The sequence below is a fragment of the Rhea pennata genome, chromosome 17 (genome assembly GCF_028389875.1).
Source record: "Rhea pennata isolate bPtePen1 chromosome 17, bPtePen1.pri, whole genome shotgun sequence".
Lineage (NCBI taxonomy): Eukaryota > Metazoa > Chordata > Aves > Rheiformes > Rheidae > Rhea > Rhea pennata.
In genome coordinates, this window is record NC_084679.1 from 4124771 (window position 1) to 4150029 (window position 25259).

Genomic DNA, 25259 nt, shown 5'->3' on the forward strand with positions numbered 1-25259 from the left:
GAGGGGCATCGTTCAGGTCCTCCAGCTTTATTCCCCTGCTCAGAGCTGAGGACCAGTTAATGAGAAATCACAAGTTCTGGGAAGGGTGCTCAGAATCAAGATACTGCAAACCAGCTACAAGCCTGAGGAGGTCTGCAAGGTTTCCAGCTATAAAAATAAACACGGGTCATGCTGTTCCAGTGCAGTACATTTGAAATGTGATGCTTTTTGCAAAGGCTGACTGGAGGCCAGCACATGAAATCAGAGATGCCAGCAGCCAGGCCAGCCTCCTACCCTTCTATCAGGAGGCAGCGGTGAGAGTCCCAGAGTTCCTGTGCTGCAGTGGCGCATCGCTGGGATACAAGCTGGAGATAATTCCTCTGCCTTAAAGACTCAACTATGCCTTTCGTAGCTAACTGGCAGCCACTCAAACAGGTAAAACTTCCTCAAATGGGAAATACACAAGTGGCTGTAGATAGCCTATCCTAGGAACATCTTTTGAGAAACAGCTCTACCTATTTTTACATTGATATAAAGATTTCTATACTCTAGTGATTTAAAGGTTCAGTCCTGTTGTCAACATTAAACAAATAAACAAAACAGTCCTTCAAATAACACAGAGATTGGTAGAGATTCAGAGACAAGTGACACAGAAAAGGAAACAAAGGGCCTGACACTGGAGCTCAGCGGAAGAGAGAGGACTAGAATTTAGCTTAGGAGAGGGGAGAAGCTTTTGGAATAAACAGTCCAAAAACCACCACAGTTTTAGGTGCCTCAGAACAGATAGGAATTGTGATCTTCTCTGAACTAGGAAAAGCAAACCTCAAAACCTCAAGCCTCAAAACTATATACATGAAAAGACTTCATCTGATTGGCTTGAAGCGATTTTTTGCTAGTAGTAACAGAAACAATGAGTCAGCAGTCCTGGCACTTGTGTCATCTTCCTGCTGAGTGAGAATGATCAGGCAAAGGGAGAGGCCAGGAGCAGGTGTGTTCTGCTGAAGGCATAGTTTTCATAGGAAATGAAGAGATGAAATACAGTAATTCTGACTTGCTCTGAGACCTTACAGAAACGCTGCATTTTAAAGTAACAGTTTCTAGCTTTGCTTCCCTGAGGAGCTGGATGAGACACACTGCTCAGCTTCTGCAAAAAGAGACTGAAAATGGAACGCCATCATCTAAAAGTGAGAAGCTAAGTACAGAGGCTCACAGAGTCCATTTTTGCAAGCTTGATGCTACCCTCTTCCAAGCTCACGTTTATGAAATGGTTTTGATCTCTATAGATCTACTGTGGTTTCAGGTTAAACTTTGCTAGGCTGAGGTTGGTACAACACCAACTACTGTAGCAGGGATTGCAGTCCTTTTCTTATAAAGACAAAACAGCAGAGCAATGCGCACTTCTCCATTTCTATCTGATCCACCCCATTAATCTAAATGCATTTTTTTAAATACAGTTTACAGTAAATAATACCCTGACAAAACATTCAAGGAAATTTACCTAAACACCTTTCCTCCTCTCCACCCCACTGGGTTAGGGTCTGAGTTGATGCCTTTTCTTTGGTTTTATATCCACCCCACAGCTTTCCCCAAAGAAGCTGCATTTTGCCAGATTTTGCCCAAGTCTGCAAAGACTGAGGAGCCTGTAGCCAATGCAAATGTACTTGACTGAAGCCAACAAGCAGTTTTCATTCCAGAGCGTGCAGCTATTCTAGCTTTCTGCTTGCCACTGCAATTCCTGCCTAATCGTCATCCTGGCAGAGAGAATGGGGAACAACTCTAATTAGAAGAGGTGCCATTGCCATGAAACTGGTGAGTTAGAGGGAGGAAAGAAAGCATCCTTTCTCTCCAGAGACTGAAGACACTTTCACTCTTGCTGGCTCCAGGCCTAGGCTCCAGAGCCCCATTTCCAAAGCTGGGTCTCCTGGCTGAATTAGCAGCAATGAAGTCATCCCTTTCATTGTTAATACAGCATGTGCCAGACTCAGCAGGGACATGTTAACACTGGCTGTCACATTCCTTGGGGGACCATGCTACCCCATCAGCCTTTGCCTCTGCTTTCTGATATATATTCGTGCCTCCTATAAATATATTAGGTGTTTCAATTTCTGCTGCTGTTTATCAGGCATTTATGCTACTGCCTTGCTTCTTAAGTGACTTGGTGCTGGCACTGTTATTAACACATCCAGACAAATATAATAGTGCTCCCCAGAGCTCCTCCTGTATCCTATTTGTGCTGTTCTAAGTGCAGCATTAGGAGAGGAAATACAGAACATTTGCTTGAATAAGATAGAAGTACAGTGTCATATGCACAAATGAAAATAACAGTAGGAACAATAAAGAGAACACAGGGATGCAGTAGAGCAGAAGCTGTATCTTTTTCTCATGAAGCTCCCCTTGAGTTTCCATTCCTACTGCTCTGATCTCAGCACCAAGTCAATTTGCAGATTGTCACTTTGCCTGTTCTTTCAAGTACTTGAGTATGCACGCATCGACATTTGCTTTTCATGAACATTTGTGCTAGGAGCACTTCACTGCACAAATTCTAATAGGAAGTGAAAGCAGGAATTAGAGCCAAAGAATAGGACCAAAGGCCTCTAAAACAGGCCTATAAATATTTATATGTTGATTTGGTAGCAATAGACCAGCTTAGTCCTGGTAGTCAGATCACAGGTGCCATAACCACTGTGTGGGGCAAGTAAGCTCTCACTCATTTTTGTAGCCTAAGATCCCAGCCTCCCTGTCACTTCACAGATTAAGAAGTTCTGATCAGTTCTGAACAACTGTAGTGAGGCAATGGATGGAAACGTGGTCAGGGAGAGCAATGATGTAACAGTAGAAAAGCACATGAAGATGCGTTAGCTCAGCAAAACTTCTGTGACTTACCTTTCCACAAAGAGCTAAGCCTTCTTCAAAGGATTAAAGTCTCCACTTTTAGCCAAAATAAACCATGTAAAATTCCTGTACCAAAGGGAATGGTTTAAAAGAAGGTAACCATATTCTGTGGGACAGCAGAACAGGTGAGAAGACTCATTCACATCAAGGACTCCTGAGCAAGCCCTGGAGATGCTGGTCCCAGTCAAACCACTAACACAGCCTGGGCTTGCCTGCGCTCTACCAGGAAGAGCTGTACCATTGAGACAGCAGCAGCCCTCTCTGTTTTTCAGATAGAAGCAAAAGGGGCAGTCCTTTTTATTTTTCATTCCTTATTTAAGTCTGGAGGCCTGAGGAGGAAAGGTAGCATTTTAAAAGTATGAGACAAAGCAGGGATTTCAGGCCAAAGTAGGCATATTCCACTGAATGGCAGCATCTCGCCCTCAGTCAGGTATTGCCTACCTGCAGAGTTCTGCATTTTTCTCTAGGACTCATCCTGAAATAATTTGCTTTTCTGTGGTTTACATGCCACCACCATTATGGTGCATTGCACCTTTGGGACCCATTAGGGCTTGCAGATTTGCCTACTCAGCAAGACTTAAGCAGCTTGTCGGCTGTTATTTTTTTGGGGAAAATCCAGACTGTTAGGGGATCAGTATGTTTTACTTTGGGGGAAGGGGTTGATGTGTGCAAACAAAATCAGCCCAAACACACTAATGAAGCACCACCAAAAACACTATCTGCTTGAAATACAAAGTAACAGCTGGTACTGCAGAGATTTTGGATTGTGCTATTAAAAATGTCATGAGGCAGTCTCTTTTGCAGAAACTATTTGTTCTGGTGTCTGGTGAATTCTGCAGCCTAGCGCATGATCCAAAAGTTAGGCTCCCCAGGATATGTGCTGAATAACCAAGTCTAAGGGGAGAGCAGACTATGGTCTGCTGCTCTCTAACCCAGACATCCCACTGCTGACCTGTTCTGCCACCCCACTTCCTGTACTCCTGGTTCTCCTCTCTAGGGAGGAGGGCTCTGCTCCCTGGGTCAAACTCCCCTAGCAGGGCCTTTCCGGTATGTGTTGCTTTCTTAACGCAATGAGTGACATTCCTCTCTGTACACTACATACGAGCACAAAATGATGTCCTTGTTGCTTCTGACACGTATCAACCACTTCTTTTTGAAGAAAGGATGCTTGGTATGACTCCTGAAGATCTCAGAAAGGCTGTCTAAAAGAGAATTAGAGTGCCTCTTACCTTTATTTCTTCACCATTTTGGCTGTCCTCACCCTGCAATTTTTCTCTGAGTTTCCCTAGCTCTGCTCGCAGGTTGCCCATCTCCTGCTCCTTGGTTTGCAAGTATGCTTCCAACTCCACCTTCTGCTCAATCAGTGCCTTCCCCTGTGCCTCCACGACAGTGATCCGGTGCCGCAGGTCATGGTTAATTTTCATTAACCTGTTCTGTTGCTGTTGAAGCTGCAAAACATTAACACAATTGGTAAGTATCCATTCAGCTATCAGCCATGGTGGTTAATTCCCAAATACTATGTTAAAGACTTAGTAGTAGATTCCTGTTAATTTTCATCTGGAAAAATCCCCATCTTCCTAATTATTTTTTTTAATATCTAATTATCTGCTACAGTTGCAGTCATCAAAATCTCTTTAGTTGTTTCCAGAATAAGAAGAGGCACTTTTTCCCCAGCCAAGGGAATTCTCCAGCTAAAAGCAAATCTGTCACTTCAAATACTTTGCTTCAAAAAAGCAATGTTCTAGGGCAGGGTAGCTTAAGGGATTCTGAATCAAATCTTAACCCAGAGTGGAAGTGATAAAGATAAGACAGATATAGACAGGATGGACAAATCTGAGAGAGAGACTCTTCTTAGCGGTGCCCAGCAACAGGATAAGAGGCAATAGGCACAAATTGAAATACAGGAAATTCCATCTGAACATAAGGAAAAACATTTTTACTGTGAGAATGGTTGAACACTGGAGCAGGCTGCCCAGAGAGACTGTGAAGGCTCCATCCTTGGAGATGTTCAAAACCCAGCTGGCCACAGTCCTGGGCAACCTGCCTGAGGTGACCCTGCTGGAGCAGGGGTTTGGACCACATGATCTCCAGAGGTCTCTTCCAACCCCAACTATTCTTTGATTCTGTGGAATCCTTAGTGCGCAGTAATTATAATAAGTCCTTTGCTTTGAGCCCTTAGGTGCTCTCATACTGCATTGTAAGAACAGCATTTATTGGTTCTGAAAAGCCACAGCACCTGCCAGAGGCCCTTAAGTAGAATAGGGACCATCTAAGTCTGGCCCTCAGTATCAGCCAGAAAAGGCCTGTGGCAGAGTTAGACGGGGAAGCAAAATAAGAGCTATCGTTCTTCCTCACACAGGAAGAACCAAGACATCAGTTGATTCCCAAGGTCAGGAAGCCTGTGACTTGTCTGGGCCACCTATTCTCTCAGTGACTTTCGGTTCACTACTGGCAAAATTAAGTGATCTGGGCTGGGCTCAGGCCCTTTCCTCCCTTCCTCCTAGTGTTTCCTTGTACAAGCAGGTAATCCACATTGCATTTCTGATGCAGGAGTAGAGAGTCTCTGCCAAAGCTGAGAGAGATTCAGAAAGATAGAGAAAGTTGCCTGCCCCGTTTCCATGAAAGCGAGGAGGTATCAGGCCTTTAAGGAAACAAACAAAACAACTTGTTCCTCACCCATCTTCTTCCCTTATCACTCTGGTTTCCAGTTACCCTCCAGGTGCCTCCAGTCCTTCCAAATGCAGCAGAGGGTATGTGCCTGCACTGAAGGCTGGCTAGTTATTTTCATAGAATCATAGAATTGGAAAGGTTGGAAGGGACCTCTGGGGATCATCTAGTCCAACCTCCAAACGAGTGGCCCGTACTTGCACACTCCACCGTTATGCAGAACACTTCAGATGCTGGGTTGCTAATCTGGCATTGTTTACTAATTCTAAATTAACTTAAAACTTGAAAGAATGATATAGAAACATGAGTGAGAAAGGAGGAGAAGAAAAAAGGAAGAGCAAGAATCACTTACAGCCTCTACATCCTCGTTTTTAAGTCCAAGCTCTCGGTCCTTTGCCCTGATTTCATCTCTTTGTTTATCTACCACTTCCTTCAGCTTCTTCATGACTTGCCGCTCTCTTTCTGACATTCCTGGGGGAAAAAAAAAGAAAGAAAAAAAAGAAAGAACAGAGGAAACAAACTGAGGACAAGCAGGATTTTTGAGACCAAGAACAATAACAATGAGAAATATTTGAGTAAAGGCTCTGGAAGCTGCCTGCTGTGGAAATCAAAGGAAGACTCTTGGCTGATGCTTTGGATAAAAGAAGATTACTTCGGGGTAATAGGGAACATAGACAATACAATCCACCCTGTAAACTACTGCACAGAAAATCCTTGAAAAATCTAACAGTCCTCAGAGGCATTTGTAACAGCAAAATAATGTTGCTCTGTCTTGCTACCTAATGGCTTTACATCCACTGTGATGGTCACATTATGTGCCAGGGAGCTTGGTTATTTGTGTGATAACCTGTAGAATCAGCTGACCAAGACACTGTGAAAACTGTAAGAAATATAAGAACATCTGGGTCCTCAGCAAGATCTAAACATACTACTATGGTGGACTGCATCTAGATCCAGACCAGCTGAAATGCACTGAATTAGACTGATTTCGTATTGGAATCGAAACTAACAGCTCTGGTTGGAGTGTGATGAACCAGGACCTCTAAAGGATACCCTCATCCATGAATCCAGAACAGAAATTTAGTCTGAGTTATGGTGATGTATTTTATCTGCATGTTTTACTACCTTTTCCCCATCCCACTGTATGATAATTCACATTTAGAATAATTATACTTTGGAGAAAAATAATAAATGTCATTATATTTCGGAGAAAAATCCTAAGTGGTACTTTGTTTGTGAAAGATTTTTGAAACATTGACAAAAATCCAATGTTGATTCTGTTTGAAGATGGATAAGAGATTAGATTAACCTGAAGTCTGATCAGCAGTTCATTAGAAAAAGTCATAAACTGCAAAACAGGAAGCATTCTCCTATTAACTGCCATTACAGAGAAAATCAAGAGCTCCTGGAATATCCTGCCAACAGACCAGAAGTTTTAACTTGTTGAGATGGAAAATTTATTACATTAACTCAGCATAATCACTGTACAGAGACATACAGCTTGATGGTCCTAATCTATCTCATTAAAGCTATACTGCTCTCTTGTTCTATTAGCTTTAGCAAAGCACTTAGTTCCTTGTGTCCTCAACTTTCTTCACCTGGGAACTACGAACAGTGATGATTCACCAACCACTCTGGGGTGAATGGAGAGCCATTTCCTTTTTAATATACTGAGGCAGTGCTCAGGGGAAATATGCTCATACACATCAGATGTATCCAGCTGGCCAAATCTCTGCTTTCTACCGTAATCTCAGACTTTCTACATTTGTTCTTCCCTCATCAGATAGATCCAAAGTTGCTCCTATAAAAGAATGTAGGCAGCATGTCTTTAGGGCTCAAGCCTACAGAGCATCAACAATTTGAACTGGTGGGTAATGCACAAGAGCAAGACAAATCTGAGAGACAAATGGAGTAACTCTTTGGTGAACCTGCACTTTTGCAGCAGCTGTGGGTTCCCAAGCAGGTGTAGAAGTATATGACTGTGAACAGGGAGAACAGCTCTCATCTACCATTGCAAAAGGGCTTGGAGTCTCCCAGAACTACAGTACAGCAGATTATGGGTAACTGCTGTGCTCAAAATTGTAGTGGTCATCAGGGATGGCTGGTGAGTTGGTTTAGAGGACATGTTCCTGTCAAACTCCAGAAAACATCTAGGTGCTCATATTCTAGTATTACATTCTTGTTTTTTAAATTCTGCAGTGAGTTTACCTGCTTTATTTCTGGAACCTGGTTCTCTTACTCTCTCTCTCACAGGTTCTAGCACTTTGCAAGATACTTTTAATTCTTCACTGGGATGGGAATGGTTCGTGCTCCTTAGGGAGGACTGCTAGACCCTGACACACAGTCCTACTTGCTCTTTTAAGAGAGTCATACTCTCCTATCAAAGCACAGGCCTGGAGTGCTAGAATTTTACACCCAGCTCTGACATCTCCCTGATCTTGGGCATGTCCCTACACCTCTCTTAGTTTCCTCACTTGCAGAGACACAGGAAAAGACAGCAGAGCCTTGATAATAGCTGGGTGGAGCCAAAAAAACCCAACCCAAACCCAAACCCAAACAAGTCAGGGACCCTCGCACCAACCAACACAACAGAGCCCTGGTATCTTTCCATAGTTTTCCTATCACTAGGGTACTTGTTTACTTCAATTTTCTTTGTTCTTCACAGACCACCACCGCATCCGCAAACCCCACTGCGGTCTCCTAGATCCACCCTTCTACAGCCAGTCACAGGACTGGGGTATAAATTATTATTAAATTAATAAATTATTATATAATAATAATAATAATAATAATAATAATAATAATAATAATAAAGCCTTGAGGTACAGAGGGACTGCAGTGAGATTTTAGATTGGCAGTTTCACCCCCCCCCCCCCCCCCCCGTAGGAGCTCAGAATGGTGAGTATAGTTATATTCATTAGTACTTGTGAGATGCTTTGAGATCTCTAGATAACAGGTGCTATTTAAAGAATAAAGTAGCATTTCAGTGCTGACTGCTTTTCCTCCCACTGTGCTCATTTTTCTCCCTAACATTTGGTGAGCATGAAAGACTTCAATTGTGTGCTCAGATCACTACATTATCCTTCTTATTTTAGGAGGAGGGGAAAGGAAAGGTGGGAAGTGTTTGTGAAACAGTCACATCATCTCCTTCCATTTTCCCAGGCACTGAGGAAGAGGGGAGGGAAATCACTAAGTGCCCTAAATGTAAAGTAATTATCTTCAAATGACTCAAAGTCTAATATCTGCAAGATCTTAAATGGCACACCCAGCTGGCTTCCCTAGGCACATCCTATCAGCAGCTTCCTGTGAACTGCTGTGATCCCTGCATTGTTCCACAGAGCAAGAGAAAGGAAAGCAGTTAAAAAAAGAAAAAGAAAAAATGAGCATCCTTCATGTTTATGCTTAGGGACTATTGTGTTCATACAGGCTCTAGCACAACAAACCAGAGTCTGTGGCACTGCCACTCTGCAAATACTCAGAATAGAAGCTTGCTTCTGCTTTTGCAAGGGGACAGTAGATTCCTCAACAGCCAAACACAAGAGGTTCACACTACTGTCTGCTGCCATCCTACTTCTTGTTGGCACTACCGCAGCTGCTCTGAGACAGCAGCTCCTCTTGCAGACGCAATACAGCAGCCTGTTTGTCCTGTTTGACACATGTTGGGTCAAGTTTGCTCGTAGTATTTTATGAGGATATTCTGGTCAGTCAGCATCATCAAATAAGCACAGTTTGAGCTCAGGCAGGGGTAGCATTAATGAACATTGTAGATTCATCTCTACCCTCTTCTGTGTATTTTGTGTTCTGCCACATGCATCTTTTACACGAACCTTGCTCTGCTCAGAATGTGGATGCTCTCTCTGCAAAGTCCTCCTATTTAGATGGGATTGCAGCTCCCCCTCTCATAAATGCTTTCATTACTTTAAAGTGAGGCACTCTGAACTCTGATGTGACTGTAAATTGGCAAGAACTGAATCTCAGAACCTTGCTCACCCAAATCACTGGCCTCTGTTGGCTGTGCTAAAAATAACTCCAATTGCCTGGTGAGTAAGCAGCAAACTGTTAATCCCAGGAGTTAGCCACTAAGGGGAGACATGATCACAATACTAAATCATGCTGAGATATCAAAACTGGAGTCTGGTCAAAGTTAGCCCAGCTAAAAAAAAGTAATTGACTTGAAACACTGCATCTGTAGACTCTACATGCATCAGATTAGATGATGGAGAGGGAAAAAAGCAGCCTATATGCTTTTTGAGATTTCCTATCCATCCAAACTATCTGAGACAAACCTGCCTCCATTCATTAATGGCAAAATCTCCTAAAAGGAAAACAGCTGGGAGTTTTACATAATAGCTCCCAAACTGAGGTTGCTATAAATTAATGTGATTTGACTTAAACTGATGATTTTGGCTGATGAGTGTTAGTGGTCCCAGAGTCTGATCTCTGGAATGTGTTTTGTTTGTGTTATTACACTTGGGTAGACACAAAGTAAAAATAATATGAAAAGCATGTCTGGTATTTGCCTGGCTAGCTGAATATAGAGTATGGTTATATTTAAATACAAAGTAACAAGCTGCAGTGCGCTAGATACTCACTGAGAAAGAGAAAAAAAAGAAAACAAAGACAAAGTTGGTTCTTTGTAACAATATGTCATCATCTTCATGGCCCATGACTCATCATTGCCATTTTGACACTTCGTAGGCTGATGTCAAGCTACCTCTTGAAGGTATCTTGACTATTAAATTGAAAGAGCTGAATTTGTTATAGAGAAGTAGTGATCTTGAGAGGTTTAATGATTTTTGCTTCCAAAAGATTCCGTTACACTCCTCCTCAGGGCAAATGAGCAGTACTCAACCTCTGGGTTGAATTCTGTGCCAGGGAAGCAGGTGCAACTTCTGCAGCGTTGGATCAAATTTAATCCAAGTCTCAGTTTAATCCCAACCTTCGGCATTTGGGAACTTTGTTGCTAATGCTTTATTGTAGAGATAAGATGGTCAGTTAAGTGGTTTGATTTCCAAATTAGCCAGCGTGTTTAGGTGCTTCACATAGGATATAAACCTGCTGAAGCAGCCCTGACTATTGATAATCAGAACATACTGCAACAGGAGTACTGTGGCTTGAAACAGGAAACCAGAGTCCTGTCTATGTCCTAATAGCTCATAAAGCCGCCCGCTTCCAGACAGACAGTCACAGGCAGGTTTTGCTGCTGCAGTGAAGCTACTACCATTCTTAGCTGTCCACCTCATCTCAGCTCAAGGTGCCTCATCCCCAAAGCTGCATAGTCATTCCTTCAACTCCTCAGCTTACACCCCAGCAAAATATCATGAAATGAAATTGGTAGCCATCAGATTCAAATAATATGCTATGAATTGTGGAACAAATATAAATCCAGTCATCTGCCCCTGTTCTTGAGTAAGGACTGCTTACTGAGGTATGAGTAAGAGATGAGGATGGAAATTGTTTCAGTTGCTGCAGTGAAATCTACCTGCAGTTGTGAATCAGAACCATTTGTCTTGAACTTCCTTCTATCTCAAGAAAGAAGCTGCCCATGAATTAATCAGTTGTTTCATTTCTTTAGGATTCACACACTCCCTGGATTAGAAGTCTCTTCATGTATACTAAACTGGCTATTCACCTATTCTACACTTGCACTTGTTTTTGTGCACAACAATGTGAACAAACATAAGGGAAGCATAAGAATGTTTTTTTGCAAGATGCTAACTAAAAACATAAAGTGATAGACCAAAAATGAAGCTAAACTTTACTTTTAAAGATGCTTCTCAGACAAACAAAGAACTGTTTAGGCATTTTTTTCCTCCTGGTCCCACCTCTTATCATGTCTCATTTGTTCAGAGCTTTTCTATTCAGGTAACCAGAAAAAGTCCTGCATTAATCTAGTGCAAAAAAGCTGGAATAGCCAGTCAAAATATTGTGATAGAGTAATGCTTTTTATGACAAAAGCAAGTACTGAATTTGAAACATCAAACTTGCCTTCATGTTTCTGAAATTCCTCTTCAGTGAAATTAATGTCTTTGTGAGACAAGTTTGTCATCAGTTGTTTATTCTCCTCCTGCAGCTGTGCAATTTGAGTAAGAAGATCCTGTGCTTCCCCTCTCCAGACATCCTCCACAAGTTCTAACTCCTAAAAGGTAGACCAGGACAACACATTTATATTTATAAACATGTTAAGAGTCTTTGGCTAGGCTATTTACATATCAAACTAGTAGCAATCCTAGGTTTCTTACAGAAAATAATTAAATGGTATCTTCTAAGAAATTCAAAGTAGCCTCAATTTTTCTAATATCAGCACCAAGACGCCCACTGAACAAAGTCTCCTTATGCTATATGCTGAATGTAAATATGCAAGGAGACAATTCCTGATGCAAACATCTTTGATGTGCAAGCTATCCAAAGAATGGTTTCGTACGCCCCACTTTACTGTGGGAACCACATTAAGGGGACTGCTGTGTTGGACAAGATAACCAAACATAACCAAGAGTTACCTCTTGGATCCCAGGAAGCAGCTTAGAAGGCTGTTATAAATGCCCCAGAAACATCACAGTATGGACTAGGAGAGACAGAGTTAGGCTCACTTATTTTAAGAGTAGCATCTTTAGTCTAAATTTGTGTTATGAAACACAAGTATAAAATAACGAGTGCATGATACTGTGCAACAAATCCAGATATCCTAGTCCACATGGCAAACACAAGACAGTTATGTTTCTTTTTAAGCGAGTTGTTCTATATGGAATGTTTTGAGTGACAGCTATGTTAGTGATAGTGAAGCCATTCAAAATAACGACGCCTATTCGTCAGGACACTGTGTATCAAGAGCAGCTGTCACCAATCCTTGTAAAGGTCAAATTAGGACAGAAAACAAAGATCTCCTCAAGAAAAGACAGTCATATTTAGAGCTATACTTGTTCCAAAAGTCTTTGCCATCAATCGTATTTCTGCAGTGGGGAGCATTCTGCACCACATTTTCACGTATGTGCTTAAAACAAAAAAAGCTGCATGCAGATCACTGGAGCCAGGCTGAGCCATTTGCTGACTTTTACGTTCATCCAGCATGCCCCCTTCCTACCTAACAACAAAACACACTCAGACAACAACAGCCAAGCACTGCTCTAGGCTAAAATAAGCTCTGCTGAGACACGACAGGATAGCTTTCTGCTTTGAGTGTATGTTCTATTAATGAGAAATCATGTTCCTATTGGTTTTCAGGTCCAAATGAAATACCATTTTATTCCAGTAATTATTATTGCATTGCTGTCATTTTATGTCTTTGTGTATACCAAGACATTTACAGTAAACACTATATGAGAAATAGATTTACAATAATCTATATGTTGTTTATAACCATGCAGGCTTAACTATTAAGAAGTACAGAAAGTTTAATGAATCATCATTATCTTTACTTGAAGCACTATCTTGAGAGAAATGCAAATCTGTCATGAAACTTTATTTCACCAAATATCTAGACTGTTTATAGTGATGTTGCAGCCTATAACTCTACCTAGAATAACGTGCTGACCTCATTCAGATGATAAAACCAGCATATTTGTTGTAGTTATAAGCATATTGATAAAAGAAAACAAAATCAAATACACATGCACAAACTTGAACTATCAAACCTTGCATATTTTATATATGGCTGCACCATAAATGCACAATTACATTAAAGTTCGCCTGGGAAAACTTTCCTATTTACTGCTATTGAAGAACCCAAGGAACTGGAGCACAAATGAACTTCTGAACCTTCATTAGTGACAGTATGAGACAGAGAAGGCAAGGGATCTGTGGGTCAGTAGGTGCCAGGCGGCTCAGGAAACCTCAGCCAGAGCTGAGCCAGATGTATAGAGAAAAGAGAGTCCTGTCTTAAGACTCTCTTGAGTGCTGAAAGTCCAAACTGATGCTTGCTGGAAACTACTAAAAGCTTGTTTGGTTTGTTTTTTTGGAGGCTTTCAGGTCCCAAATATTTCTCAGTCTCTGACCTTTTCTGCTTACCAGCACCTGTCCTATGATGAAAGAGTTAGTCTTCAAACTCTTACACTGGCAGACAAATGGATTTGAAACTGCTGTTTTTTAAACACCTTAGTGGGCTGGGAATTAAGGGGGAAAACTTGATTTAAAAAGTATCATATTTGTGCACATGTGTCATTTTCTCTATTAAAATGTGTTTCCAGCATTCATCTGGATTATCTGAACAGTCCCTGACTCATTTCATGACTATGAGGAAACTTGGCAGAGTATGGATGAGTAACTGGCAGAGAATAAGTTGTCATCTAGCAAGTACAATGTTATGCAGTTGACATGTTTAGGAAGCCTTTTAACATATGCATGGACTTCAGGAACATCTACAAAGATACTAGCTTGTGCCAACATACTGGATGTTGCTACCAAGCCTGGCAACTGTATCTGGTTCATCATGCAGATTTCTTTTTTTTTTTAATGCATCCAGTGATAAAGAATTATTGTTGGCTAGCAATATAGTGATCACTGCAAAATCAATGGAAAACTCTGACTTGTTACAGTTCTTCCCAGATGTGAAGCTAGAGCTGTCAGAGGAAGAACAAATTTGATGCTAGCAGAGGGTCCAGACACAGTATGGGACCAGCACAACAGACCACCCGCTTGCCTCCAAGTTAGATATGAGATTAACCAGATGGATAAAGGCATGGATTTGGTAAATGATGTACTCGTGTTCATTCTCTGGCCAGTAAAAGATTTCATCCTCTGGAGGCTTACCAGGGCTTTATTAATTAAAAGTTTTCCACCATCCTTTCTAGAAACACTGTCCTAAGCATACTCCTGCAAAATGTTGCAAGAATTGTCCTAGATTTTTCATATGCTACAGATAAGTCACTTAGCTGACTTAAAAAACACATATGTGAAACTATTGTAAAGAAATCTAAACTAACTTGTGAAGTTTGAGGTCTGTTCTCCAGAAGTTCCCTGTCTCCACTTTACTCTCAATCTGTGCGTGCAAGCAGAAAAGGAATGAGGCAGCAGGGATGACTTAGCACAGTCACATGCTAGAAGAATCATTTCTTTAAACTTCAAATCAGTTGTTGGGCAGTTCGAAGAACAGATCTGCCATGTACCTGCAATAAGTGGAATAACTCGTGCTGTCCTGTCATGCTGAAGCAATAGGATGTTGGAAACGATCTCCACCTTGGGGGTCTAGGGGAGCAGGGACTGAGAACGCGGTGACCGCCCCAGGTCGAGGCGAGGGACAACGTCTTATCGTCAGAGGACGGAGCAGGAACCCGGGAGCATGCTCTTCCCTACTCTTCAGCTCTAACACTGACCTGAAATCGCCTGGTCCTCCTATGACTTGCCTGCCCGACGAGCGCGCCGGGAAGACTACGCTGCTAAATCATTCACAGCTCTGGAGAGAAAAGCGCATTATTGTCAGTGACCTTTTGTGGCCTAGCGGGAAGCCGCGCGCGCTTCAGGAGAGGGGAGGCTGGAGCAGGAGCCCGTCTCCGTCTCCGCGGGGATGCGAGGGAAAGGAAACGCAGAGGCCGGGAAAGGGGTGGAGAAAGGGAAGGAGGAAGGAAACTTCCAGGAGGGAAGAAACCAACCAAACCAACAACAAACCGCAAAGCCTCGGCGAGGCCCAGGCGGCGTCCGCGCAGCCCCCCCGGCCCGGCGGCCGCCCACACCTTCTGGTGCTTGCGCTCCTTCTCGATGCGGTCCATCCTCTCCAGGCGCAGGCGGTCGAGCTCCAGGCGCAGCTCCTCCATCTCGGGGTTGATGTGGTTGCGGCTCACCAGCACCTCCAGGATCTCCAGCACCCGCACCACCTTGGGCATGAGGCGGGCGATGGCCTCGCAGCCGTGCTGGTCGATGACCCGCTCGAACTCCTGCCCCACGGCCGAGGCGATGTCGTAGACGTCCATGACGGTCAGCTCCGCCGCGTTCTTCTCCAGGGCGGGCGGCGCCCCCCCGCCGCCCTCCATGGCTCCCTCATAGGCGGCGGCGGGGCGCCCCGGCCGCCCGCGGGGCGCCCCCCTCGCAGGGGCCGCGCTGCGCCGCCCCGGCCGCCCGCGGGGCCGCCCGCCGCAACTCCCGCAACAACTCCTGCGCGGCGCGGCGCGGCGCGGCTCGGCGCGGCGCGTTCGGGCGGCGGGAGCGGAGCGAGGGAGCGGAGGGGGCGTGGCCTTCCCGCCGCCCGCCCCCGGCCCGCCATTGCCCCGCCCCCCGGCCCGCCATTGCCCCGCCCCCCGGCCCGCCCCCAGCAGGCGCCGCGCATGCTCAGCGCCGCCGCCGCGGCCGGGCCCGGGGGCTCCGCGCGGGAAGCCGCCGCCGCCCGTTTGGTTCCTTCCCCTGCCCTTTCCCAGGGTGTTTCTGCACGCGGCGGCGGCGGCTTTTGGCGCTCCAAGGGCAGCGTCGTGCCCCGGCACGGCTGGAGGGTGTGAACGGAGGCTGCGCGCCTCCGCTTGCTGGTGAATGGCGGCTGCGCTCGGCTGCGTTTTCGCTTTCAGTGCCTTTAGGTGTGACTGCGCGCTTGAGCTACTCGTATTCTCACAGCCTTCGGTAACAGATTGATAGCAGTTTAATCTAAAGTGAAACCTGTTTCCGAAATGTGATAGGTGTTAATAACTACTGTACATGCAGAACGCACAAAATGTATTTCAGCTTTTAAGGTTAAATTAAATGTGCCGTGAAATTATTTTAGGTCCCAGTCCTGTCACGTGCTCTACACAGTGCAGGAATAATATCTTAAACTTTGGACAAGATACTATGAATAACAACCCTTAGAACGAGACAGGGGAAATAAAACTGAAGTTGCAAAAGACGTTTACGATGACTGATACACACCGCGTATTCTAAATGCAGAACTAATTCTGCCTTCTGGCAGATGCAAAACACCAGTGCAAGTGAATGGGAAGTTTGAATGACATGAAACATTGTGACACTCTGACACTCAGATGAACTTATTCACGCAATGCTGTCAGTGTTAGCATGACATTCTGTCATGAGGGACAAAATTAGGAACATCCTCATATGCTGCCAGTAGACACTCATCCTCACTGACCTGTGTGGCTGAGAAGGCAGCAAGTTCCCAAATATCTGTGTTTGACATTCAACTCCCTTTACTTAATAAAAATAATCAATGATAACTTGTGAAAGTGCATCCGCATGTTGTTAATCTCTAATAAATAAAGCATTCCAGCATAATACCTGAAGTTACAGAGAGATCCTGAGGATAGCTAATGCCATAGTTATCCTTTCCTGGAAAACACAGCTTAAGAATACATGAAAAGCAGTAATGGTATCAACAACATCTTTGAAGAGCACTTGCCAGGACCTCAGGGAAATAGACACTGTGAATCGATCATTTTATTTGTGCTAGAGATGAGAAAAAAATCACATAGCCAGAGTCATTATTAAGTAATTTCCTGGTGTTATGCACAAATGCATGCAAAGAAAAAAACGTAATAATTAAGAGAATGTGGTAGTGGCAAGAGTAACTAAAACCACCTTGAAACAGATGAAAAAACAGCACAGCAAATTGCACTGCATTAGTTTATGCTTATGCATATGCTTAATTTTTAGTTTATGCATATGCTTAATTTTTAGTTTATGCATATGCTAGGCTAGAGCCTGAGCCAAACTCACTGGAGACAATGAAAGATTTTAGTGACCCAGCAGAGTAGGTCTTGACTCAGGATTACATAAGTGACCTACTATGCTCCTCAGTTCGTGTCCCCCTTGCTGGAAGTTTTCCATTCCCCTATTTCCCAACCCAGAGCTGCAGCTCGCACTAACGCAGTCAGCTCTGCTAGCGAGGAACGGCAGCTTGAATACCAGCTACATTTACCTACCTAAATCTAGTATTTCCATTATGTTTGTCATGAAACTGAAGACAAATGCTGCATCTGAGTATTAGCAGGAGTACAATAACAGGCACTTAGCATATACAAAGTGTATAAATATTTCACTGGAAAGCCAGATTGTGCTTCAGTCTTTAAATCCTCTGCTGACAATCAAAGCAGCTAGTCATGACAACAGGCTTCTCTAAGCTCTGAAATAACCTTCTGCATATCTGACTGGATTTTTTCGGGAGGGGGCAATTAGCACTGAAGCGTGACCGTAAATGTCTTTTTAAGGCTATTATTCTTAAATATGGCTTAAAAAGTGCTATCTAAGCACTGTTGTTCTTGGGTGACACAGCAGCCTGCCACGTATCGTGACTCCCTTTTCTTGCTGGGGGCAGTCCCAGCCCCCATGCAACGATCCCCTTGCCCGTTACTTCCGCAGTCGTTGACGCTCCCCAGTCCGTGCGCGTAAGCAGCAGGTTCGGATTTCGCGGGCTGCAGCGGCGGCCGCCGCCGGAACGGCCGCCTTGGCCCTCTCAGGAGCCGCCCGCGCGCCGCGCCCCCCAGCGGTTGCCGGGCAACGCCGCCTCGTCACCCCACCCCGCGCCTATCTCCGCGCGCGGCTCTTCTCCTTTCTGATAGGGCCGCTCTTCCTGTCTCGCGCTGATTGGTCTTCTGCCGCCGACGCTCCGCCCTTCCTCAGCGCTCATTGGTTGATGTTTGGACGGGCCTCGCCTCCTGAGACGCGCGGTTCTCCGCCTCGGGGATTAAGCCCGTTCCTCTGTGAGCGGGCCCTCGATGGCCACCGTAGGCCCGGCCGTACGTGGCAGTGGGATTGTGCCGGCCTATGAGCGGCGGCCCCGTGCCCCGGAAGGGGCGTGGCGAGGGGCGGAAGTGCCCCCTCCCCTTTTCCTGCTGGTCCGCCGCTCGGCGCCCCCTCCCCCTGGGCTCCGCCATGTCGCCGGTGCGGGCGGTGCTGGCGCTGCTGGCCGCGCTGGCCGCCCCGGCCGCCGCCTACTTCGTGAGCATCGACGCGCACGCCGAGGAGTGCTTCCTGGAGCGGGTGCCCTCCGGCACCAAGATGGGGCTCATCTTCGAGGTGGCGGAGGGGGGGTTCCTCGACATCGACGTGGAGGTGAGGCGGGACGGCGCCGCGCTGACCTTGGGCCCGGCCGCCGCGGGCGGGGCGGCGGCGAGGCGGCCCCGGGCCCGGGCCCTGCGCGCTCGGGAGGCCGCAGCGCGCAGAGGAGGCGGCGGAGGGAGGGGGGAGGCTGCACTGCCGAGGTGCGCGGTAGAGACTGACTCGAGCGTGGTTCGAGCGGCCCGCGAAGTTTGGGGAGCGCCCGCCGCCGGTCTGCCGCGCCGAAGGGCTCCCGCCCCGGCTCGCACCGCGGCCCTGGGCGGCCTGCACTGTCTCGAAGAGGATGAGGTGCCGCTTTTGGCAGTTGCGGTGCCCGGGGGTAACCGCTCGTCATTTCTGCTATTTCGGCGGAAGGCGCTGGGGAAAGAAAACCTCTTTCCTCTTGCTCCGTTTCTAGAGCTGTTCTCTTGGAATTTTCTTCCTTATTCCATTCGGCATAGTCTAGTTAAAACAAACCTTTTGCTGGTGGGGAGAATGAACAGGGTTGCTCTTTACAGAGTGTTGTCTTTTTTTTGTTTTTTTTTTTTTTTGTTTTTTGTTTTTTGTTTTCTGGGAGTGATGCCTCTTTTTTGACTCAAAAGGTGTTACCTTGTTTAGGCAAGTCGATATCCTAAAAGTTGTAAGTCCTTTCCTTCAATAAGAAATCAAATCAGTAAGAGAATAATAAAAACTTCATCTTGGTAAACACTAGATAATTGTTTCACTAGTGTGACTTAGCCATGTGAGAGTTGTTTCTGAGATCAGATAGAATAATGTAAAACTATGCACCACTTTGGTACAGGAAAGAAAGTCGGGAAGCTGTGAAATTGTGTTTCAGTGTCAGCAGCTGGATTTGGTGACCTCTTGGAGTGGAAGCCCTAAGATCCCCTGAGCACGCATTGCTCTGGCTCCATCTGAGATGGCAACTGCAACAATACACAGTTGTATGCCTGAAGAAGTATTGACATACTGGAGAAATATTTTTTTCACCCATTTTGTTTTCCTTCAAACATCAGAGATAAGGTTTCCCCTGCAGTTATTCATTTGGCTAACAGCCAGAGCTGTAGGTAGATTGTGGTTTGCTTGTTCTTGAATGCTTTTTATCTTGACTATGGAAGAAAAGTAGATTTTGGCCAGTAAGAGAGGCTTTCACATACCTTTACCAAGAGATTGCTTTAAAAAAAGATTCCTAGGTGGAAAAATGCAGCACTGCTTTTGGGCTGTGGGAGGGAAGATACAGAGGTGATCAGATTACAGATGTTATTGTTAAGTCTGACTGGATAACTTCAGAATATGCATGCAGTACTGTAATGATGCATTTAAAAACCTTATCTTAAATCAAATAAATGATATTTTATTCTCATCCAGATTACAGGGCCTGATAATAAAGGGATTTATAAAGGTGATCGAGAGTCCAGTGGAAAATACACATTTGCTGCCCACATGGATGGAACTTACAAGTTTTGCTTTAGTAACAGGATGTCCACCATGACTCCCAAGATAGTGATGTTCACTATTGATATTGGGGAAGCTCCAAAGGGGCAGGACATGGAGACAGAAGGTGAGGAAAACTCCTGAAAAGAACTTAGCTCTGGCTTGAGAGCTTTTCATGCATGACTTTGGAACTTGACTAGAGTTTTCAGAATTCCTGTTTCTAGGGACAGCCTGTCTAGTTAGCTGTTTTCTTGCACAGCTAAAATGGATATGGATGTTTTTAGATGTCATTACACAACTTAATGCAAAAGCACCAGGGAATCACTCAGCTATCAGCAGAAACTAATGCTTTCATCCTTTAGTCTTTTCCTCAGTTTCGTTCTCTGATTTCTAGTTTGCTCAGCAGTATGTAGATTACTACATGGATTAGCTGAGCTCTTTGATAAATGTGCTAATATATAAATTTTCTCTTAGCCATGTAAGTTACTGTTTTATCTGCAGCCTTTTGTCCTGTACTTGTGTTCATCTCTTACACTTTTCTCTAGGTGGTGGAGATACCTGGGATGGTATGTGTATTGCTTTTTGAAAGCTCATTAGCATCTTGTCTTGTGCATTTGTTTATTCACTAACATCTAACGTCTGCTTTTTCTCTTTAACATCTGTTTGTAGCATGAGAATGTCTTTTTAATAAACTACATATAAGGTCTGATTATGAGCGATGCTGAGCACCTGCAAGCTTCCACTAAGAGGTTTAGATACCTAGCAGCTCTGGGGATCAGGTGCTTGAGCTGTCCACGATGGTTTGTCTTCAGATGATTGATTATGGCTAGCAGAAGACATGAGCAGGAGTTCTAGGTGGAGTTGAACTAAAGCACTGAACATCCAGGAACATTAGATATTTTAGGTGGTGTTTGCTTTCTACTGCTAAAGTAGATGTTGGGTAATCGAGGCCTTTTGGAGGCAACAGGCTGCTGCTTTTACGTTATGAATTCACAGTAATGTTTCAAGGGAAAGAGTTGAAACATCATTTGCTGTAAAATAAATGATTGAATTGGTTAACAAGCTCTAAAGTTTTATTTAGAAATCACTAACTGTAGCTAGAAAGACAATAAATCATTTTCTATTTTAGCAAGTATGTAATTGTGTGAAGTGAGTGCTTGATATTTCTTGAAATATTTAACAAATCCTAACTTTTGAGATTTTTTTAAAAGACTCGATTAAATGTTTGATTAAGTTTGTATATGATATCTGTTGTAAAGAATATTAATATGATTTTAGATTGTTAAGGCAAATGCTTTTCTTTAAGAGTATTTTTTTTCAGTGGGCTTAAAATAATCCATGCAACTGCATTGTCCTCTCTTACTAAGCAACACATATTGCAGTGACCAGATGGCCATGAAATGTATTGTATTAATAAAGCAAGTAAACTGTTAATAACTGTTAGTAGACTATTCAGATTATTGTAACTTGTATCAGCTTTATTATCTGGTCCTCTTTCTGACTCTTCCACAAAAGGTAAATATTTTGAATAGTTTTATTCTCAGCTTGTGATACAAAGTAGCTTCAAAGTCAATATGTCCCTTCAACATACATATTGTTTTTTGCATCTTGGTGCTAGAAAACCTCAAATTAGTTTAATAATTTAGTTTTTTTTAAGTGGACAATCTTTTGAGCATGAAGGTATTAAAAAGAGCCTGTGATTGACAGTCAGATCACTAAATCTTGGATCTTCGGTCCTTCCATTTGCTGAGCAATCTCAAGCTAGGTTTCCACTGTCATTGGTTTGCTATTTTCCTCCTCTGCTTTCATGACAATACCAGAACCTGAGGCCAGTTCTTGCCCTCCTCTAGGCCCCTTTGGCATTGTTTCTGCTGAATGCTGTGCTTGACTAAAAAGGAAGATCTCAATACGTAGTATATTGCTTCAGAAAGTCATCTTGGTTTGCCAACATCATGATCGTAAGCTAAATTCTCAGTTGTTCTATTTTGGCAAGCTTAACAACTAGTAAAAGCTGTAATGTTAAATTGTTTGCAACATATTGGAGATACTGGCAAAGTAGGTACTAGTGTAGTATTGATCTCATGTGTCTTTACCTTCTGTTTTCTTGAGATGTACCCATACTGGAAATAAGTGGTCTGTACTGCCTCTAACTTGGGCATCCTCTGTCTTCTAGTTGGTTGTGGAGAAAGATATTTGCCTGATCATTAAATACCATAGAGACTCGTTTGGAAGAATACTACAACAACAACAAAACTTAATTTTGCTGCAAGGCTAAAGTTTTCAGGTGTACAGACTGCATTTTTCAGAACTTCCTATGTGGCAGGAAGTTAACTGTAACTGTTTATCAATTTTAATGAAAATTTTTTTTTTTTTGAGTCAGTAACAAAATTTTTGATCCCTCTTGAATTATTCTTCAGCTCATCAGAACAAGCTAGAAGAGATGATCAATGAGTTAGCAGTGGCCATGACAGCTGTAAAGCATGAACAAGAATACATGGAAGTTCGTGAGAGAATACATAGAGCAAGTACGTGTCTTTAATTTAAATACACTCTCCCATCTCCCAAATGTGCTTTAAATGATGATTTTTCAAGTTCAAGTCCTTGAAAACTATTCCAAGTTACTAAAAACCTTTAGAACAAGTTATGATAGTCGTGCCAATACGATAAAGAACATGGTTAGCATTTGCAATTCTCTTTAAACTGGTTTACCTCTCATGTCGTGAAGATTGTTACCCAAAATAATCTTTGCTTTATTGCTGTAAATTGATATAGTTTTTTATAAATGGCATATTCGTGAAGGTGATTAGTAATGATATGATTTTCAGTGGTAGACTTTCGCTGAACTATTATTTTGTCTTTGAAATGGGTGTGGCTTAATAATTGAGCCAAAGTCTTAGACAGTTTGTTGAAATAGAACAGAGCTACTGTTACTTCCTAGCAGAGAACGTGGTTACCTCACAGTCCTCATTTTCTAAAATACAACTTTTTTCTTGTAATAAAGTTGTGAGAGCTAAGGTAAGGAGTGCATTAGTGGAAGCTCAGCAAGCAAAATAAGACCTTTTTCTTAATAGGAAAATACAACATTATATTAAGTAGTGACCCCTGAATATTTTGAATTCATGGATATCTGCAGCTAATGATTGGTTTTCTTTTCTTGCTTCTCCACTTGACTTTGAGACTTGAAAATGTGACTGTTACTTGAAAAAGGAAGTGGCTTCTGGTTAGCCATTGTACAATTCTGTCCAGGCTTTTTGAAGATGGACAGGATGCAAAAATATGCTGCAGTGGGATGTCCATAGTTGATGTTAATGTAGCTGCTTGAATAGCTTTCCATTCCTTGAAGCGTAAGATTCAACAGAGGAAAAAAAAGCCCATGAGCTATCAATCCTTATCTTTAAGACTGCAGAGTCCTTTTCCAACATTTGTGCTGTTGTGGTGCAGAAATTATCAGTGATCTAAGTGTGAAGCTTATGTGCAGCACTTCAATTTTGATGACACATGTTTCTAAAGTTTTTTAGATTTGTTCTGAAGGCATTGTCACTTACTTGGATTTTCTTTCCAACAGTTAATGACAACACAAACAGCAGAGTGGTCCTTTGGTCATTCTTTGAAGCTCTTGTACTAGTTGCCATGACACTGGGACAAATCTACTATCTGAAGAGGTTTTTTGAAGTTCGAAGAGTTGTTTAAGAATACTTTTCCTGATCCTGGATTTCAGTTCACTGTCTACCAAACATCTTGGTCACAAAAAAGTCATTTAGTTTCTAAACCCTCTTTACTGAACTTTAAAACTTATTTGCTTACGTTCCTTCCTAGTTAAAATGAAATGTTTTTATATATCTTCTGTAGCAAAAGCTGTGCTAAAATCTCATCACTTAATTGCCGTATTTTTTTTTCACTGAAATCTGCCTAGTCTATGCTAAGCGAGGTCCAAGCAAGCTGCAAATGCTGTAATTCAACTGTAGTAATAAGCAATGTTGATGTCTTTTTCTAACTTTTTATTTTTCTGTTTTCATAAGTACTTGCAGTTCTATCTAGGGAAACGGTACAAGGCCCTAATGTGACTGTTGGCGTTTTTGACATCTTTAACCCTGCAGTAGGTGTTATGAAATCAAAATAATCCCCTTTTCACTTATGTAAACTGCCAAGAAGGAACAATTGGAACTCTATTCTGAAAAGGAATAGAAGGCAGATGACGACTTCTAGTCTAGTATGCATACCTAGTTGCTGTTTAAAAGAAACTTCTTCAGTAACTATCTTAATTAAATCAACTTGTTCCTAAGGTTTTTTTAATTAAATAGTTGTTATCAAAATACATTCTCTCTGCTCATTACCAAATGTTCATCATACAGTTTTCAGTTTTTCACAGGTTTATATTGAAGCCAATTGTGTGCAGTGTCTTGGCAAATAGTAGTTAACCCTTTGGTTTTTGCAGATCCAAAGCTCAGACTGTTGGCACTATTGCAGAATGCATTAGTGTTCAGGAAAACTGGATTCCTGATCCCAAAGGGTTAATGGTTCTAGGGGTTTATTGCAATGCTATGCAGCCCTTGTATTTAAGTTAAGTGGCAGTCTCTGCCATTATCTGGTTGTAATTAGCATAATGCTAAATACTGGTGTGTTTTCTTTATTTCAGGCACATGTAGATTTTTGTTTTTGTATAAAGCTACTTTTCTTGGTATCTGATGATGGGTTTAAAAATTAAAGAAGTGTCTGGTGTGGGTGCTGAGCCAGGATTATGTTGTGACTGATGTATATTAGTTGTAATCATTTTGGGGGTGGGGTGGGGTCTTTTCCAGGGGGGAGCCTCTACAAGTAACACACAACAGTTTTATACAATTAATTTAAAATTTGTTACAGGTTTTCATGTTCCAGGTAAAGTTTTTTCAACCTTGGGTGAACACTTGCAGCAGTTCTTCAGAAAGGTGGCTATTACACCTTATTGCAACTGTTGTGTGCCAATATTTTTGTGTAAAAACACTCAAATAGAATTCTAAGATGTACATTTAAAATTGCTTGTGAATCTAAATATGACCCAGGTTCGATAAATAAACAAATTCTTTAAGAAAAGTAACTTTGTATCTTTTTTCCTTTGCTTTAAAGAATGTGCTGTTTAATACTCAAAGCTGTTACTTAAATGTTTCTTAGAAAAATGGTTGTGAGGAATTCATTCACGTGCTGTCCTCCTTTGTGTGGTAGAAGGAATTGCAGGTAATTCTAAATCTACAGCTTGGCGTGGTCTCGTGTCACGGGGCTCATGTATGACCCGCAGATGTGCCTGCGGTGTTAGGATGCGTTAAAACGTGCCCTTTGGCTGCAGCCGAATGAAGAAGGAAGGCAGA

At 43.0% G+C, this 25259-nt stretch overlaps 2 protein-coding genes across 4 annotated transcripts in view; one reads left to right on the forward strand and one right to left on the reverse strand.

Annotated features, from left to right (window-relative positions):
- The window catches only part of RILPL1 (Rab interacting lysosomal protein like 1), a 27489-nt gene extending 11921 nt beyond the window's left edge, over positions 1-15568 (reverse strand). For both annotated transcript variants that reach the window (XM_062589694.1, XM_062589695.1), the window contains exons 1-4: positions 15204-15568; positions 11527-11677; positions 5891-6009; positions 4101-4319 (exon numbers count right to left, since the gene is read on the reverse strand). In XM_062589694.1, the coding sequence (XP_062445678.1) occupies positions 4101-4319; positions 5891-6009; positions 11527-11677; positions 15204-15500 (786 nt within the window). In that variant the 5' untranslated portion in view covers positions 15501-15568. The remainder of the gene's footprint in view (positions 1-4100; positions 4320-5890; positions 6010-11526; positions 11678-15203) is intronic.
- Positions 15569-18261: 2693 nt separating this feature from the next.
- Positions 18262-24987, forward strand: TMED2 (transmembrane p24 trafficking protein 2). Of its 2 annotated transcripts, XM_062590018.1 has the most exons (5): positions 18262-18498; positions 19852-20044; positions 20463-20483; positions 22335-22442; positions 23483-24987. In XM_062590018.1, the coding sequence occupies exons 1-5, from the start codon at positions 18319-18321 to the stop codon at positions 23605-23607; spliced, it is 627 nt and encodes a 208-aa protein (XP_062446002.1). In that variant the 5' UTR covers positions 18262-18318; the 3' UTR covers positions 23608-24987. The 2 variants fall into 2 exon arrangements, with proteins under 2 accessions (XP_062446002.1, XP_062446003.1); XM_062590019.1 differs by lacking the exon at positions 20463-20483 and having other exon boundaries at positions 18263-18498.
- The last annotated feature ends 272 nt before the right edge of the window (positions 24988-25259 follow it).

Coding starts and splice junctions, on each gene's coding strand:
- TMED2 (XM_062590018.1), top strand. CDS start 18,319: ATGTCGCCGGTGCGGGCGGTGCTGGCGCTGCTGGCCGCGCTGGCCGCC. Junction 18,499..19,851: donor TCCTCGACATCGACGTGGAG/GTGAGGCGGGAC, acceptor ATTCTCATCCAG/ATTACAGGGCCTGATAATAA. Junction 22,443..23,482: donor TGAGAGAATACATAGAGCAA/GTACGTGTCTTT, acceptor TCTTTCCAACAG/TTAATGACAACACAAACAGC.